Below are 16,063 nucleotides of genomic sequence, written 5' to 3'. Positions count from 1 at the left end.
CCTAATCTTCCAGGCCAAATGGCAGCTTAGCCCATGACGGAAAATTTGTCAAACAGGCCAAACACGGGGAAAAAAAAATTAACTGCAGATAAGCCCGTCCCAAACACTATCTGGGCAGCCCAGTTAAGAAATTTATAAGACAAACCAAACGGGCCCTTAGTGTGAAAATTCAAGTTCTGGTCCAATGAGAAATATTCATATATATTCATATATATAGTATAACGTGACACTTTAGGTGTCCAAGTCAAGTTATTTTTGTGGACACGACCCTATCAAAATTTTGAAGATGTGTTACGGATACAATCCCTGTAGCCTCGTTTATTTAACAAGAAAAATAATATTGTTAATGAATATTATTTCTTGAAATATGATTTTAATCTTGAAGATGTGCTATGGGTAATCCTTAGAGCCCCCGTTTATTTGATGGAACAATCATGTTATTGCAAAATATAATTTCTTAAAATATGATTTCTTATATAGTAAATTAATTATTTGTCATGCAGGTGTTTGAGAATATAATGAAAAATGTTATTAAAAAACTTAATACTGACTAGTTGAATTTAATTAATAAATTAACGTAATAATAAAATTATACTCATTATGGCCACAAAATAGTGTTTCATTTTCTTATTTCCTTATGTTCAAAATTTAAATTTCCATATACTTTTATATTTTTGGATAAATGGACATCATTTTCCCCTAAATTATTAGATTTATATTCTATTAGAAAACAAATACTAATTTTTAAATGAAACTCATAATTCACTAAATTTTCTCTTTACTATTAATCTTACAACTCAACACCGAGTAAAAATGAGATTTTAAACTATGGACGAAGGATATAGACATAGTAATGATATGCATAATTTATTTCAAATAATTAAAGTTAAATAATAGTAATAATAATAATAATAATAATAATAATAAAATCTCATAAACAGATATTAACAGCTTATATTATTTGATTTTATTCTTATCGCAGTTCACGCTCTAACTGTATATTGTACCGCATTTCACACACCACATTGTACCCAGTTGTTGACCATTAATAACTTTTTATCCAATTGCACCAATAACTTTTTATCCAAAATCTCACGTCATAACTTTTTATCCAATTGCACCAATAATTTAGGATGAGACTTTGATGAGTCTAAAAATGAGTAGCTATTAGAAAACAACGATAAAAATCAAACTTTGCAACGACGGTCGGCTACATCGCTCAATTTCAAACAATAGATGTGATTATTTCATTTATGTTTCCGATTTAATTTGGTGAAAAAAAAAACTGATCCAACAATTCAAAGTAAAAAAACACGAGAAATTCTAGTTTCCTTATGAAAGCAAATAATTTCATATCTCTGTCTAGATTTATTGAGTTGGAATTTTCAATTTTGCGATCATGATTACATATACACTAAAAAAAAACTTTTCTTTTAAGGATAGAAAAATTGAGACACAATTACTGGCGTTTGGAATGTTTAATAACCATAATTTAAGCCATAAAAGAGAGTATCCCTAAGTTGAATACAAAATATCTTAATCTTTTAGCTTTTTAGATGATTCTATTTGTGTTCCCTAATTTTAGTTGGAGCACTAACAATAAGAACACTTTATGAAGTATGGGGTATAATTAGACATACAAATTAGTGTCTTCAATAGTATTAAAAGTGTCATTATCTGATTTTTTTTGCAATGATATATACTTTTTTAATTCGTATTTTTCTTATTTTTTCAAACCTCAAATACTAGAATTGCAAACATTAAGAAGACATGGTAAACTGAATGTTAAAGTTGAGTAGAATGATAGGAATTAGGGCTAAAATTGGGTTTCCGGGGCAAAGAACTAGATTGCAAAACCTGAATTTATTGTCGTAGTTTATAAATGGACGAAACCTATTGTTAGCTAGCAAACAAAACACGCATTTAATTTTGCAGGAAAATATATTCAGTTGTTCACATCACATATGCATTGGTTCAAGGTCATGATCAATCGCTACTAGTATTTTTTGAAGAAATTCGTAATTAAATTATTACTTACCTTTCGTACTTTAGAATCTCCTTCCATAGGGCTTGGTATTTGGATATTGCACGATAGACTTGGTATTTTTTTATGTTTGCTAATTTATCTTTGGAATCCGGCGGTGGCCTGCCTTCTCTAACCAAAAAAATTATATTACTTACATAAATTAACTTCTGTTTTTACCGTTACAAATCAGTTATTCCAAGATACTTAATAGTTATGATTAATATGCAAAATAATTAACTCATATTACCACTATATGTACCTATCTTAATTTGTTTCACTTTTGGTTATATATTTTTTTATAGTTCTTATCATATTTTTTCCCTTCAATTTAAAACTACACGCCCCTTTAAGGTTTATAGTTATTGTATATTCCAAAACAACCTTAAATTTGAAGCTATACGTGGGAAAAGTTGTAAAAAATTAACGTCACCAAGAACCCAACACGCTTGCTAAATTATCGACAATGTAACATCAACAAAATCCAACATGCTACGTTTCTTTCCATGCATGTATGAAGACGAGTTGTGAAAACTGCGGCTCACAAATTCAACTTTAAAGTCCAATCATATACCATTTGTCCCTACTACCCTTTGAAATAGTATTTGGTTACGCTGAAATCCCATTCAAAAGAACATGCTCCCCACCTCTCTCTCAAGTATATATATATCTACTAATGAGTCTTGATACTTTGAATTAATTGTTCAAGTCTTTCTCCATTCTCATAACCAACTCATTTCCTTGTTTATTGGACTTCCATTTTCATCCAAGATTCGAAATGAAGCGGAGCGAGACGAGTTCCAAGAGCAAACTTGAGAGAAAAACCATCGAAAAGAATCGAAGGATTCGAATGAAAGCCCTCGGTTTGAAGCTTGCTTCCACCATTCCAGATCGTCATCTCACCCAACCAAAAGTACATCAATACATATGTACATACATGTCTTTGAAGTTTGATAGATTTACTAATTAATTAGGTTTTTTTTTTGTGTATAGGAATTCTTGTCACAACTAGATCAGATAGATGAAGCAGCTGCTTACATCAAGATATTGAGAGAGAGAATTGAAGCACTTAATGGAAGAAAGGCACAGCTCATGAATTCTGTGAACATTGCCAAAGCTGCTGGCGAATCGGAGACGTTGCCAATTCTGACTGTGAAAGAGTTAGGGTTTGGTGTGGAGGTGATGCTGATTAGTGGACTAAACAAGAATTTTATGCTAGGTCAATTGATTAGCATAATTGAACAAGAAGCTGCTGAAGTTGTCACTGTTAACATCTCTCGTGTTGGCGACAACATTGTCCACACTCTTCATGCTCAGGTGATTACTAACCTAAGGGTCTGTCGAAATAGTAAGATAGTGAAATGAAGTTAAAAACAGGGTTTCGTAGCTTTTCTTAGTATCAAATACTCCTATATATGTAGCCATGATATTTTGATTATATGATTCAAAGACTTACTATATTGTTGTTTTATGGCAGGTTAAGATTTCTAGGGTTGGCGTGGACACTTTAAACATAAGTAACAGGATCCACGAGATGATTTCAACGAGCTCGTTATATTTCTTGTAGGAAAGGAAGATTGGGAATCGAAGAAGCCTGGCCCTATATTTTCCATCTTGCAAATAAAGTTTGGCATGTGTCGATTAAATTGTTTCTAGGGTTAAAGTCAGAGGATGCAGAAATATCAATCTCTTCGAGCTTCCTCTTTTAATTACTTAATTATACTAGTAATATTTCCAAATATTCATAACAGCTTGTTATATATCCGTATTGTATAATAAGTAGTAGTACCATTTTGTTTCCTTTTTCGTTCTTGTAATATTTATAATTACAAATTAAAGTGATAATTTGGCTCGGAGGTTGTTGCTTTGGATAAGTATGCATTTGGTAGGGATCTTATAAAGACGAGAATACAAATTACTATGCATATTTATATAAAGAAAAATATTATACTGTACGTACTAAACATGAAATTTAGACTATTGCACATGGAATAACAACATTTACTGTGTAACGTTATTTTTTGGTTGCAAACTAGGTTTTTACAAAGTGATTTTAATTCAAGAGTAAACTAGGTTTTTACAAAGTGATTATGTATCTAATTAACTGTTTTAAATCACGAACAATTCAGTGTTCGTACTCATATAATTATATTCAGAGTTTGTGGCTTTGTGCTAGGTTAGATTAATGGATCTGTTATTATAACTACATAAACACTTGAAGTAAAGAAGTGAAATTAAGAGTGAAATTTGTTGTTTCAAGATATATAAATTAATAACGAAATACACCAGGAACTCAAATCGTTGCCTCTTAAAGAAGAATTCAGTCATGGAACGAAATAAAACTTGAAACTTTATAAATATTCCACCATACATATAGGCTGCTGATGAAACCCTAAATGTAGCAGATAGAATGCTAATACGAAACTAGTGAAGAAATAATAAATCACAAACTAATTAAACAAAATACATAACTTATAAAAAGATAAAAACATATGTACTAGTTACTTTTATTGGTCTGCACTAATTTATGGACTTGGATCCCCTGCTGTGCCAAAATGCACAGCAGGAGATGCTGTGCACATCATCACCCTCTATTTGTTTTTATGAAGTTATACAATTTTCTTTTATTCACAAATCAATAGTGGTATTGTGCACAGCATCACCTGCTGTGCATTTTGCCACAGCCGGGGATCCAAATCCCTAATTTATAGAGAAACGTTTACTGGTCTTATTTTCTAACAAATAAGTTATCACGGATTGCAATTCAGTTCTTTCCTTTTTCTTTTTTCATTTCAGGTAATAAAAATTATCAAATACTCCATTATATTTCAACAACTATAACAAATTAATTTTATAAGGACACGAAACTAGAGACCAATTACTACTTGTGTTGGAAATTTTTAATTGAAAAATAGTTAAAATAGATGCCGCAAAAAAAAATTTAAATAAACATCCCTACGTTGAGGAAACAATTGTCCATTACAGCCTTATAATCTTTTTGTTTTGTTGGAACACTTTTATTGTATTTTGGGATGCTTTTGTTTGCGTTCTTAATTTTAGTTGTAGTTAATATATTTATAAATTACAAATTATCATCCTTAATTATATGATCAATAAGAATTTTTTTTTGTTATAATAGTAATACATGATCAATATTATAATTGAGAGGCGGCATGTTAGTACTATGCTTGTGTTCAATTGAGATTCTAAATCTATTTTCCTATTGAATAATTTTTTTTTCACGACGTATGAAAACAGTCAATCAACGCAATACAACTTGTAGTAGCTCTACAATTGACTTGTTGACTTGGAATATTGAATACCATTTCTTGATTGGGAAGATCAGTAGATATTTCTCATTTAAGAAGTGTTACGTGTCTTTTGTTTATTGAAACACAATAATGGTACCATTTCTTTGGTCTTAAGAAGTGCAACGTGTCTTTTGTTTATTGAATCATAATAATAGATCTAAAAAACAATAGACCGAACAGTGTTTGTCGGTATTTTTGTTCACTAAACAAGGACTAGTATTAGTCAAGTATTAAAAATCCTAATTAATCATTTTAGTCTGTCCACGTTAAGAGTTCTGATTTATTTTTATTTAAATGATAAGTAGATGTTATATTCTATTTACATTTTATTATAAAAAATTAAAAATATATAAATGGTACTTGATTTTTAGGACATAAATAGAAAACTAGTATTATCACGCGTGCTATACACAGATCTTATCATTTTTACGTAGTACTTATAATAAGTCAATAGAAATGAGAATCGATATCATTGCATAAATTTTTAAGATAAGAAATGTATAATAATTTTTTATTAGATAAATATAACAATGTTTCAATTAATTAAATGAACATTAAAAAAAATGATTAGTAAATTTTAAAGTATCTAATACAAATATAGATCATACTTCAATAACATAACAAAACATAATCAATATAAAATCACAACTTATAATACTGAACTAAACAAAGTTTCATTAATGAAGATAAAAAGAAAAGTGATTGAGACTCACCTCATTTTATGAGAGAAAAACTCAGCTAAAAATGGCAGATGACTATTTTTGTGGGACGATCTAAAATCGAAAAAGAAGATTATTTTTATAGGATAAATGGAGTAATAATACAGTACTCCCTGTGTTCTACAAAAGTGTTTTTATCATTTTGGTACGTTTTATGTACTCCCTCCGATCCGTTCCTTCGTAGTTGAGTCATTTTTCCATTTCGAAAAGTTTCCTCATAATTGAGTCATTTCCATATATAGTAACTTTCTCCTCTTTCTTACTTTACTCTCTCTTACTTTATTCTCTCTACTTTATTCACTTTTTACTTTATTCTCTATACCTTTTTCTCTTTCTTACATTTTTTATCTATTTATTTAACACACTCAACATTAATTTCTTAAACTCTGTGCCGAAAAATTCCGCCTACACTATTAGGGGACGGAGGGAGTAGCTGAGTATTTTTTTATTTTTTAAAAGTTAATACATTTCTTCTGACTTGCTTTGCTTTGTTACTTTGTACTCTCTTTATTTCCTTTACTCTATTACTTAACTGTTTTAACTAACAAAATTCTTCATAAATTGCATGTTGAAAAGAAATGTCTCCATTATTGTGGGAGGAGGAAGTGCAGTTTTGACATCCTAGGCAATTGATATGAACGGCAGGTGGGCTACTTCAGATATATAAATTTTTTAATTCCTTCCGTAGGTTTAATTTTTTTAAGAAATGAAAAAGAAAATTGGTGAAAAAAAAATAATGAAATTTAGTAGGTCTTACTTTTATATACTATTTCATTAGTTTTATAGTAGTAATAAAATATAAATGGAAAAAAAGATTAGCAAAATGCAGAGTCTATTACCATTTATAAAATAATTCAATTGTGACTCCCAAAATAGGATATCCAAAAATGATAAATTTAGACCGCCAAAATGGGACGGAGTCACGGAGAGAATAATTCTTTTGATTTTTAAAATCAAGCCGCGGAAGATGATATAGTCATTCTATCCTTATTAATTGAATAAGAAAATACCAAGATCTAGAAATAAATATTTTAAATTTTAGGAGTGCACTGTGACATTAAAAGAGAGTAATAAAATATAAAATAAAAACCGATGATAATATTTTTAATTTTCAGATTTGAGAGGATGTGTAGGGTTATATAGAGAAGAACACAAAAAAAGAAACAACAAATATTAATAGAAAATAAATAAAATTGCTCAGTTTCTGAATTTACAGAGAGAAAGTGCAGACAACGGAGAGAAGAAAAAGAAAAAAAAAAAAAACACTCTGGAGTCGCGCCTAAATCGGGAAATTAATTTCTACTTTTCCAAACCATGAAAGGCAACAAAAAAGCCCAAACAAAGAGGCTTCAATAGCTAAACCCATTTAGTGACCAAGCCCAATAAAGAAAGCCCAATACTAAAAGATCTTTAAACCTCGCAGCCGCGAATTCGTTTCAATTCAATTCAATTCAATTAACTCCTCTACAAAATACACACAGAATTGGCCTTGAATGCTACGGTGAAGTGGGATTCGCTAGAGGATTCAATTGGTATTGGTAATGGCTTCTGTAGCAGAAATCAATGAAAGCGCCACCAATTTGAAGTTTAGAGAGCTGTTGAAGGAGGTGCAGCTGGATTACTCTCCTGAAAACACTTCAATTGTAGACAGCGTCGTTTCAGCCATCAGAGACGCCGTTGATAGCATCCCTGACGGCCTTCCGGTAACATTCCGGATAGCTCAACTCTCCACTTCATTTAATTTTGTGATGCTTCTATTGTTTTTAATTTAATTATTGCTGCAAATTTGGCTAGGTTACAAAAGATATTGCACCGAGGTTTGTTCGAGATGTTGGCGCCGATAAAGTGGATTTCAAGTTCAGGAAGCCCAAGTCAGTAGAAATTGGAGGGAGTTATTCGTTTCAATGCGTTGCGAAGCCAGATGTTAACGTGGATCTTTTTCTTCGGCTGCCTAAGGTTCTTAATTTTCAAATTTTCACCACAGATAGGCAATGTTAGTCTCTTTAAGATGCAGGTGAATCAATTTTACACCACAGTTTTTTAATTAACTTTAGTTTAAGATTATCTCAACATATGGTTCTTGTTGTAGAAAGATAGAAGCATTACAGTACATTCCTTGAAAGCAGTTATGCAATCGTTATCATAAACTAAGAAAAAAATGTTTCTTTGATGTTTCAAGTAAGCCATGCTTACTTGCTTAGTGAAGGCTCCTGGGTGTATTTGCCGCAGTTTTCTTCCCTTGGATGTACATCGAATTTGAGCTGTCATTTATGTTTCTTGACAGGAATGCTTCCATGAGAAAGACTATCTAAACTATCGTTACCATGCGAAAAGATTTCTTTATCTTTGTATAATCAAGAAGCATTTAAAGTCATCACCTCTCATCAAAGGTGTAGAATGGTCAGCTTTCCATAATGAGGCACGCAAGCCTGTGTTGGTAGTTTATCCAGGTACGAAGACCTGAGTATCTGTTATTTATGCTTTCATTATAGTTGATGATTTCCGTCAGGTTACTAACGATTTACTAGCATGTCAATTGTTCAGCTGTACAATTATCCAATAATATCGCATTTACTGTGAAAATAATTCCAACCGCACCCTCTATTTTCGCCTTCTCAAAATTGAGCTTTGAGAGGAACAACATTCGCTCCCTGAATCAAGGTATTATAGCTGTGAAAAGTTTCTATTTTGTTTAATGGCCAATCATGAATGTGTGAAATCCCTTCTTTTAACAGCAACCCCGAAGTACAACAACAGTATTCTGGAGGACATGTTTATTGAGGAAAATGCAGAGTTTGTTAAAAGAACTTTCAAAGGATGCAAGGAATTGGGGGAGGCACTGATCCTTTTGAAAGTATGATAAGCTGATAATGTTTTTTAATTATTATACTTGTAACTTCTTCATTCTATTTTTCTTCTCTCTTTCTTTAGTGATGAATTTTTTTTTAAGCATGGGCACTTTTGGTGTGATCTATAGGTTTGGGCTCGGAAGGCTTCTCTGTATGTCCATGACTGCCTTAGTGGATTCATGATTACTGTAATCATGGCATACCTTGTAACGAAGTCGGGCAAAAATAGAATCAGTAGTGAAATGAATGCAATGCAGATATTGCGCATCACTCTGGACTTCATTGGTATATCAATATTACTCTCGGCTACCTTATAATATATATGCATTTTTTATAACTAATGCAAATGTTCTTCCTTTAGCATGATTTACCGTGAATTCCAGGTCCCTTTTTGGCATTGAATTTGTACTTTTAACATTTTAGGATTTGGGAGCCCTAACAGGCTGAAGTTCATTTAATTAAGTAAAATTAGTCAAACTTTTCCTCCGTGTGAAAATAATGTCATAGAACATATTGGGCTATATTATCTTATCAATGGTATATCAACAAGAGAGTAGATGACTAGATGGTATTATTTTCATTTCGATTCTTGGACATGACTTTTGCTTCTTATTTTGGAAATATGCATCAAGTGCTTAGCTCTACTAAAATTTTAGTTTCTCATCAATACATTTAAATGCTATTGGTTTTACTGTCTAACATGTGAAGAATGAGCGTCAAAATTCTGACATATGATATGATAACCATATGCACTACTGCAGGTGCAGACTTAACCAAATATTGTGCATTTTCAAGCATCTAATAACTGGTTTTATGTTGTTTGCAGCCAATTCCAAAGTATGGGATAGTGGAATTTTCTTTCAACCTGAAAGTGAAAGAAATGTTTCAAATAAGGTATTATGCTCAATCTCAATTGCTACTAATCACCTTTCACCTCAATCTATACTACACGGTAATCCCAGACTGCCAGTTATCATTTTTGTTCGAATCTAGCTAGTCATGAGACTTTGTGCTAAATCCTGGAGAATTACTAGTTACTAGTTCGAATTATGCAGGACTCCTAGACATGTAGAGCATCTAATAAACCATTTGAACTTTGAATTTATGAGATACCTGTGCAAATTTCACTTGTTTTAAAAGTTGCTATATGTAGTTGGGGTGTAAGTAAGTGTTTTTGCATAAATTTGTGCCCACTATTTTTGTTGCTAGGCTATTATTTTGTGGATGATGCTTCTTGTTTGTAATTCAATATGATATTGCTTCCTCTCTCCTTTATGACTAATATTTTTTCTCATGTACAAGATGGTTTCTTTATCAAAATTCCTATGGATAATATTTTTTTTAAGAAATGTTGTTGCTACTTGTAATAGAATTTTTTTTTAAGAAGTGTTGTTGCTTTCACTTAATCATTGTAGTGGTTCAATTTGTCTTTGGATTTACAGGAGAGGAAGACACAGTTGCAGTCATTTCCAATTATGATTTGTGATCCATGTGGCAACTACAATGCGGCCTTCCGAATGTCACCTAGTGGGTTCCAAGAGGTAACTTCCATTTTGTGATTAAATCTGTGTTTGGCATATCCATGTCATGTTTTGCTAACGTGAGAGATGTTAAATTTTGTATATAGTTACGTGACGAGGCTGCTGTAGCGCTAAGCTGCATGGATAAATGTGAGTATGAAGGTTTTGATGAGATTTTCATGACCAATATTGATTATCCCGCTAAATATGACTATTGCATAAGGTAATTTTTTTGAAACACGTACATGTATGTTGTTGTCTTTTCTTTATGTAAATGTGTTGGTTTGGATCTTGACTTTTTTTTTTTGTAATTCAGCTATTAAAAAACTAAACTGTACTACAATTTTTCCAATCGGCAAACAACTGTCATGTTATATTAGTAGTATCTAGTTCTGTTAAACCAGGTGTTATCTGTTTGTGCCAAGAAAGCAGAATGCTAAGTTGCCATTTTTTAAGCAGTATACTTTTTTGGCAAATGTTGGCTTCTCTGATCTCAAAGATTCAAAGATGAATAGGCAAAATCAAAAAGCGTAATCATCTCATGCCTGAAGCTGCAAATGAATGATTAGGCATCAAACAGCTTTGAGTGAAAAAACCAGCACCTTTGTGATGGAATAGATTGGGGAATTCATATGTAATATTGCTTTTGGATTATGATGTAAACTTTGATGAAAATTCACATCTAACCTAATTATTAATAGTTTGATGCAAATTCACCTGTAATCCTTTAGGTTGAATTTAAAGGACAACCATGATTTCCATGTTTCTGGATATTGCTTGGATGATGAATGTTGGAGGTCTTATGAGCAGAGGGTACTGTGTGTCATTGATGAAGCACTGAGAGGAAGAACCAAGCTTGTTAGAGTAATCTGGAGAAATGCTTCTTCCGGTTGCAATTTTGAGAATGTATGCTCTAATTAGCTTATTATAGAGTACTTGATAAACTTCAGTTATTGTGCCTAAAGGACATAACTAATTCAAACTTGGTTTAAATTGCTTAAACATTTAGGGTTTATCTGTGCTTGATGGTGAACCTTTATTTGTTGGGATCGCAATTGGATCTGTGGAGGAAGCTTTCAAACAGGCTGTTCTGGGTCCAAGTCCGGAAGAAAAAGATAAGGTAGTACACAATTCTTTACATCAATTTTTTTTTCCCTGTGATCACTTTATATTATTGCTGTGGTAGGATAGCATGTATATATTCTTTTTCAACTCAACTAATTTCCTCACCTGATATTTATGCTTTGATAGGCGGTGGCATTTAGAAATTTCTGGGGGGATAAAGCTACACTCAGATGGTTCCGTGATGGTAAAATTGCTGAAGTTGCAGGTAAGGAATTATGCCACTTCTTTTGATGATTTGGAGTACCGAAGATAATAGAATGATATTATCATGCATATCCTTGATTTTAGTATGGGAGCACGAAGCATGGGAAAAACATCTTATCTTAAAGGAAATATGTGAGCATGTTCTTATGCGCCATCTGTCCCTTCCAAAACAAAATATCATTGCGATTGTAGATCAACTTGATTTTGTACTTCGCCACGGCAACAAAGGTATGGTGTTGCCTTTCTTAGTTTTTTAATGTTTTTTAGAAGCTTGAAGAAAGTAAAATCATTGACAATTGTAATTTGTTTTCAGATCCTGTATCCCATGCTGGAAGTTTAATGAAGGCTTATGATGACCTGTCGAAGCACCTGCGACTTCTTGATGACATTCCCCTAAGGATATCTAGTGTACAGCCTCTGGATTCAGGTTTCTTTTCCTGTTTTTATATCCCAACCTCATGTTGCAATTCTCTCATGTTCACATGCTTGTCAAAGATCTCTATTAAATTAAAGATAAATTAATTATGAACATATCACCCCCCCAGGATGTGTTATATTGCTAACTATTTAAGTTGCTAACTGTGCTAACTCATCAATACAGTGTATTAAAAATGTCAACACGGGGACATCAAAATGTTAACACATAATATCAGCACATTATATTGAAGTTCAACAAAATTATGTTGACATTTTAATGTCATCTTGTTGACATTTTTAATACACTGCATTGATGAGTTAGCAAGTTAGCAACTTAAAAAAGTTAGCAATTGATCACACCCCTCACCCCCCTAGTTTAATATCACATACTTGCAAAAGATGCTTTTTTCAAATATATAGATTTAGTTATATTACCCAAGTAAAAAACTAGAGTATTTCCTTTTTACTGAGTACAATCTGCGAATCCTCTGATCCCAGCTTGGCATGGTCAAGAAAGCTTCTTAGGCTCTGTTTTCTGAGTTATTTTGGATTGCACATGGAGGGAAGCCCTTAGCTTAGCAGCATATTGCAATTTCTACTTCTAAACTATACTAACAAATTCTCAGCCCCCCCCCCCCCCCTCCCCCAGAGTATAGATTCCAGCTTTGCCAAACAAGGAGTCCATCCTTTTGGTTTCTTGAGTGGACTTACTGGTTAAGGTGGTGCTTTCCAATCCAATTTATAGTGTAAACATGGGTCCAATGCCATATTTAGTTCTCTAATACTTGCACTGGTAACTTTTTAAAAATGGGAAACGAAAGAAATTTCAAGTTCCTAACCATCTATATATCTGATCTCTCTCCCTCTTCTTTTCCTAACCTATTCTATATATATATATATCTGTTTCTTTGAGAGCATTCTACTTCTACTCCCCTATTCAAAAGAATTGCTTGGTGCTTACATGTATTTTACAGCATTTAGGTTGACGTCAGTCTTCCCCCCTGTTCCACATCCATTAGCAAATAAGGAAAACGCTAGAATAAAGCTGGAAAAGCATACTGCAACATGTGTACAGCCGTTAGAAGTTATGATTCAGGCAAGAAATGTTTGTATATGTCTAGGTTTCTTATGCATCAACTTTTTATATTAACTTTGGTTTCAATATAGCTGGAAGGTTCTGGAAATTGGCCTATGGATGAGCTAGCTATGGAGAAGACCAAGACTGCTTTCCTTCTCAGAATTGCAGAAAGGTTGGTACTTGGTATTGATTTGAATTCTGTCTCTATACCAGCATGTATGAGTAAGTAATCCGATTGATTGCATGACAGTCTTCACTCGAAGTTTAGGATTACATGCACAGCTACAGAGGATGATGTAGATATTTTTGTGTCTGGGTATGCATTCCGTCTCAAAATTTTGCATGAGAGAGGTTTAAGCTTGGTGAAAAAACTTGGTAAGGGATCCTTTTATCCTGATCAGTTAATACATTTTGGGCGTTTGAATGTTCTTCAACTCTTTTTTTATTTGTAGGTGGCCAGACAAAGCATGTTCTATCCGCAGATAAAAAACTTTTTCTTCGTGGTCAACATTCTAGCATGATTGATGGATTCCGAGGCCGTTATCCAATTTATGGGCCTATTGTTAGGTAAGTTTTTTTTCTACCCTCTCCCCTGAGAACTAGCCTCTTTAAATCCCAGTCTTTTATATTCACAACATGTGTAATCTTTTCCTTTCCATTTGTAGGCTTGCGAAACGCTGGGTGTCTGCACATCTATTATCAAACTCATTACCTGAAGAGGCTATTGAGCTTTTAGTTGCACATTTATTTTTGAAGCCCTTACCATTTAGACCTCCGTGCTCCAGGATAACTGGATTTCTGAGGTTGATTTTCTCTTTCATAACATAAAACACATTTCAAATTTTTGTGGACTCGGTTTTAATTATTTGCCAAGTCCTCGCTTCACTGGATTTGTTTAGCTTCATAGGTAGTTGGACTTTTTGATGTGTAGTTGGTTCTAAATATGATCATTGCTTGATGTGTAGTTAAACTTGCCTAATAAACTTACAAAACCTGATGTTTTTAGTCTCTAAGAAGGAAAATATTTGGTAAACTAGCTTTGAAAGGAAATATGCGCCCTTCATCATTTGTAACATGAAGAAGAATTTGACTGCTGTTAGAAATAGTTGTCACTTCATTTGCATTTACATTTCTCAAGTAGTTGGGAATACTGCTGTTTTTCAGTTCCTTCATATTCTTTGACTTTTAGTTAATTGTTTAATCGGAATCTGACGTTTTCATTTTCTGCAGATTCCTACAATTGTTGTCAGATTACGATTGGAGTTTTTCTCCCTTAATTGTTGATATCAATGGCGATTTAACTCCTGATGATGGCAAAGAGATCAATGTAACTGCGGCTATTAGAATTTTATTATCATATATTCTCATTTCTGGAGCAACTTTTGTTCAATACATCTTATCTTTCTTCAGGAATCTTTCATGTCAAATAGAAAACAGTATGAAGTGAATATGCATAATGTTAAACCTGCCATGTTTCTGGCTACTAGTTATGACAAGGAATCTGAAGCTTGGACCATGCAATCGCCTACAGCAGCAGTTAGTAGCTCTAGAATCTCTATTTTGTTTGCAATTACAATTTTCTACAAAGTTGAATTTTATCATGTATTTGCTATTGGGACTGTTGTGCCAGGAGCTTAAGAGATTGGCGGCATATGCAACCAGCAGTGCAAATTTATTGACCAACGTCGTTATGAAGAATCAACTTGATGCTTATGGATGGGAAGTGAGTCCATCCTCCCACAATATTTTCTTCATTGTTTTGCTTTCTTTGTGATGGATAGTTATAAATATACATGTGTTTTTCTTGCAGCGCCTTTTCCGCACACCTCTGAACAACTACAATGCCGTAGTTCTTCTGCACAGGGATAAACTCCCCTATCCACACCGTCTTCTATTCCCATCCGAACTTAAACTAGGTTTGTTGTTGGAGGGATCCTGGCATACCTTGCACCACATATTTGAAAAAACAATCCAGTTCTGGTTGTAATTGTACGTAACTCTGTGTAGGCAAGCAAGTGATACGAGGGAATGCTAGCAAAGCCTTCCAACCCTTCCTACTGCAGGAAGAGATGAAAAAGAACACGGACGAGCTGAAGAACAAGCTGATGGTGGGCTTTGATCCACAAAAATATTTGATCTCTGAAATTGAGGTGAGGAACAGAATTACGTTTATTTTTGCTGACCGACGTCTTATTGACCGTGCATACTGAGCTGTTTCTTGTGCCATGATGCAGAGAGAGTTCCCCGACACGTTCAAGGTTTGGTGTGATTCTCTTGGGGGCGATGCCATTGGTCTTACATGTGCAAATAGCAGTTCAAAGGTAAGAAAATATTTATTTCTTATCATCTCTGTGTGGTTTGCTAAAAGCAACACTTAATCTCTCAACCCTGGCACTTACAATGCCTGCAGAAGCGCGATAGAGATGACATTGGCGAGGATAAAGATCTATTTGACACACTAAAAGCTGTGGGTGAGTTTGGCAAAGGATTCGTGAAGAGCGTACATCTTCTCAAGACCCCTAAAGTAAGCAGTTGAGTTTTGACTCTAGTCGATCTTTTAGTCTACGAGAGGCGCTGATGACTAGTCAGAATCGAGAAGCGCCATTGAAAACAACTTCCATTGAGGGAAAGGTGAAGAAGGGGACTCAATAGGTTTATAGCTAATTGTATTGACATAGGTTAGAGATGGCTCAAGTATATTATTTGTGTTTGAAGAACTCAGCCTGAAGGCAATTTTGATTTCATTGTTTGATTTTTGACTATGTAAAAGATTGTTCAATATCTATGTTTCAATGATGAAGTGATGTTGTGAGGAAA

At 33.3% G+C, this 16,063-nt stretch overlaps 2 protein-coding genes across 3 annotated transcripts; both read left to right on the top strand.

The window, feature by feature from the left end:
- Nucleotides 1-2,737: 2,737 nt before the first annotated feature.
- On the top strand, nt 2,738-3,872 carry LOC125203287 (transcription factor bHLH162-like). Its single transcript, XM_048101598.2, has 3 exons — nt 2,738-2,936; nt 3,017-3,340; nt 3,501-3,872. Exons 1-3 carry the CDS (start codon nt 2,802-2,804, stop codon nt 3,588-3,590), a joined length of 549 nt encoding a protein of 182 aa, XP_047957555.1. The 5' UTR covers nt 2,738-2,801; the 3' UTR covers nt 3,591-3,872.
- A 3,629-nt stretch (nt 3,873-7,501) lies between these two features.
- On the top strand, nt 7,502-16,063 carry LOC125207827 (uncharacterized). 2 transcript variants are annotated; one of them, XM_048107326.2, is made up of 26 exons: nt 7,502-7,756; nt 7,848-8,009; nt 8,338-8,503; nt 8,598-8,714; nt 8,789-8,907; nt 9,031-9,187; nt 9,729-9,796; nt 10,345-10,443; nt 10,530-10,645; nt 11,154-11,328; nt 11,432-11,542; nt 11,674-11,752; nt 11,836-11,979; nt 12,065-12,178; nt 13,143-13,264; nt 13,336-13,418; nt 13,497-13,621; nt 13,699-13,813; nt 13,912-14,049; nt 14,477-14,573; nt 14,657-14,782; nt 14,877-14,969; nt 15,057-15,162; nt 15,254-15,396; nt 15,481-15,567; nt 15,657-16,063. In XM_048107326.2, exons 1-26 carry the CDS (start codon nt 7,595-7,597, stop codon nt 15,780-15,782), a joined length of 3,150 nt encoding a protein of 1,049 aa, XP_047963283.1. In that variant the 5' UTR covers nt 7,502-7,594; the 3' UTR covers nt 15,783-16,063. The 2 variants fall into 2 exon arrangements, with proteins under 2 accessions (XP_047963283.1, XP_088917965.1); XM_089061839.1 differs by lacking the exon at nt 7,502-7,756 and having other exon boundaries at nt 7,952-8,067.

The sequence above is a fragment of the Salvia hispanica genome, chromosome 6, assembly GCF_029641045.1.
Source record: "Salvia hispanica isolate PSC_SH4W2 chromosome 6, Shi_PSC_v1, whole genome shotgun sequence".
Lineage (NCBI taxonomy): Eukaryota > Viridiplantae > Streptophyta > Magnoliopsida > Lamiales > Lamiaceae > Salvia > Salvia hispanica.
This window is presented reverse-complemented; position numbering and strand designations above follow the sequence as displayed.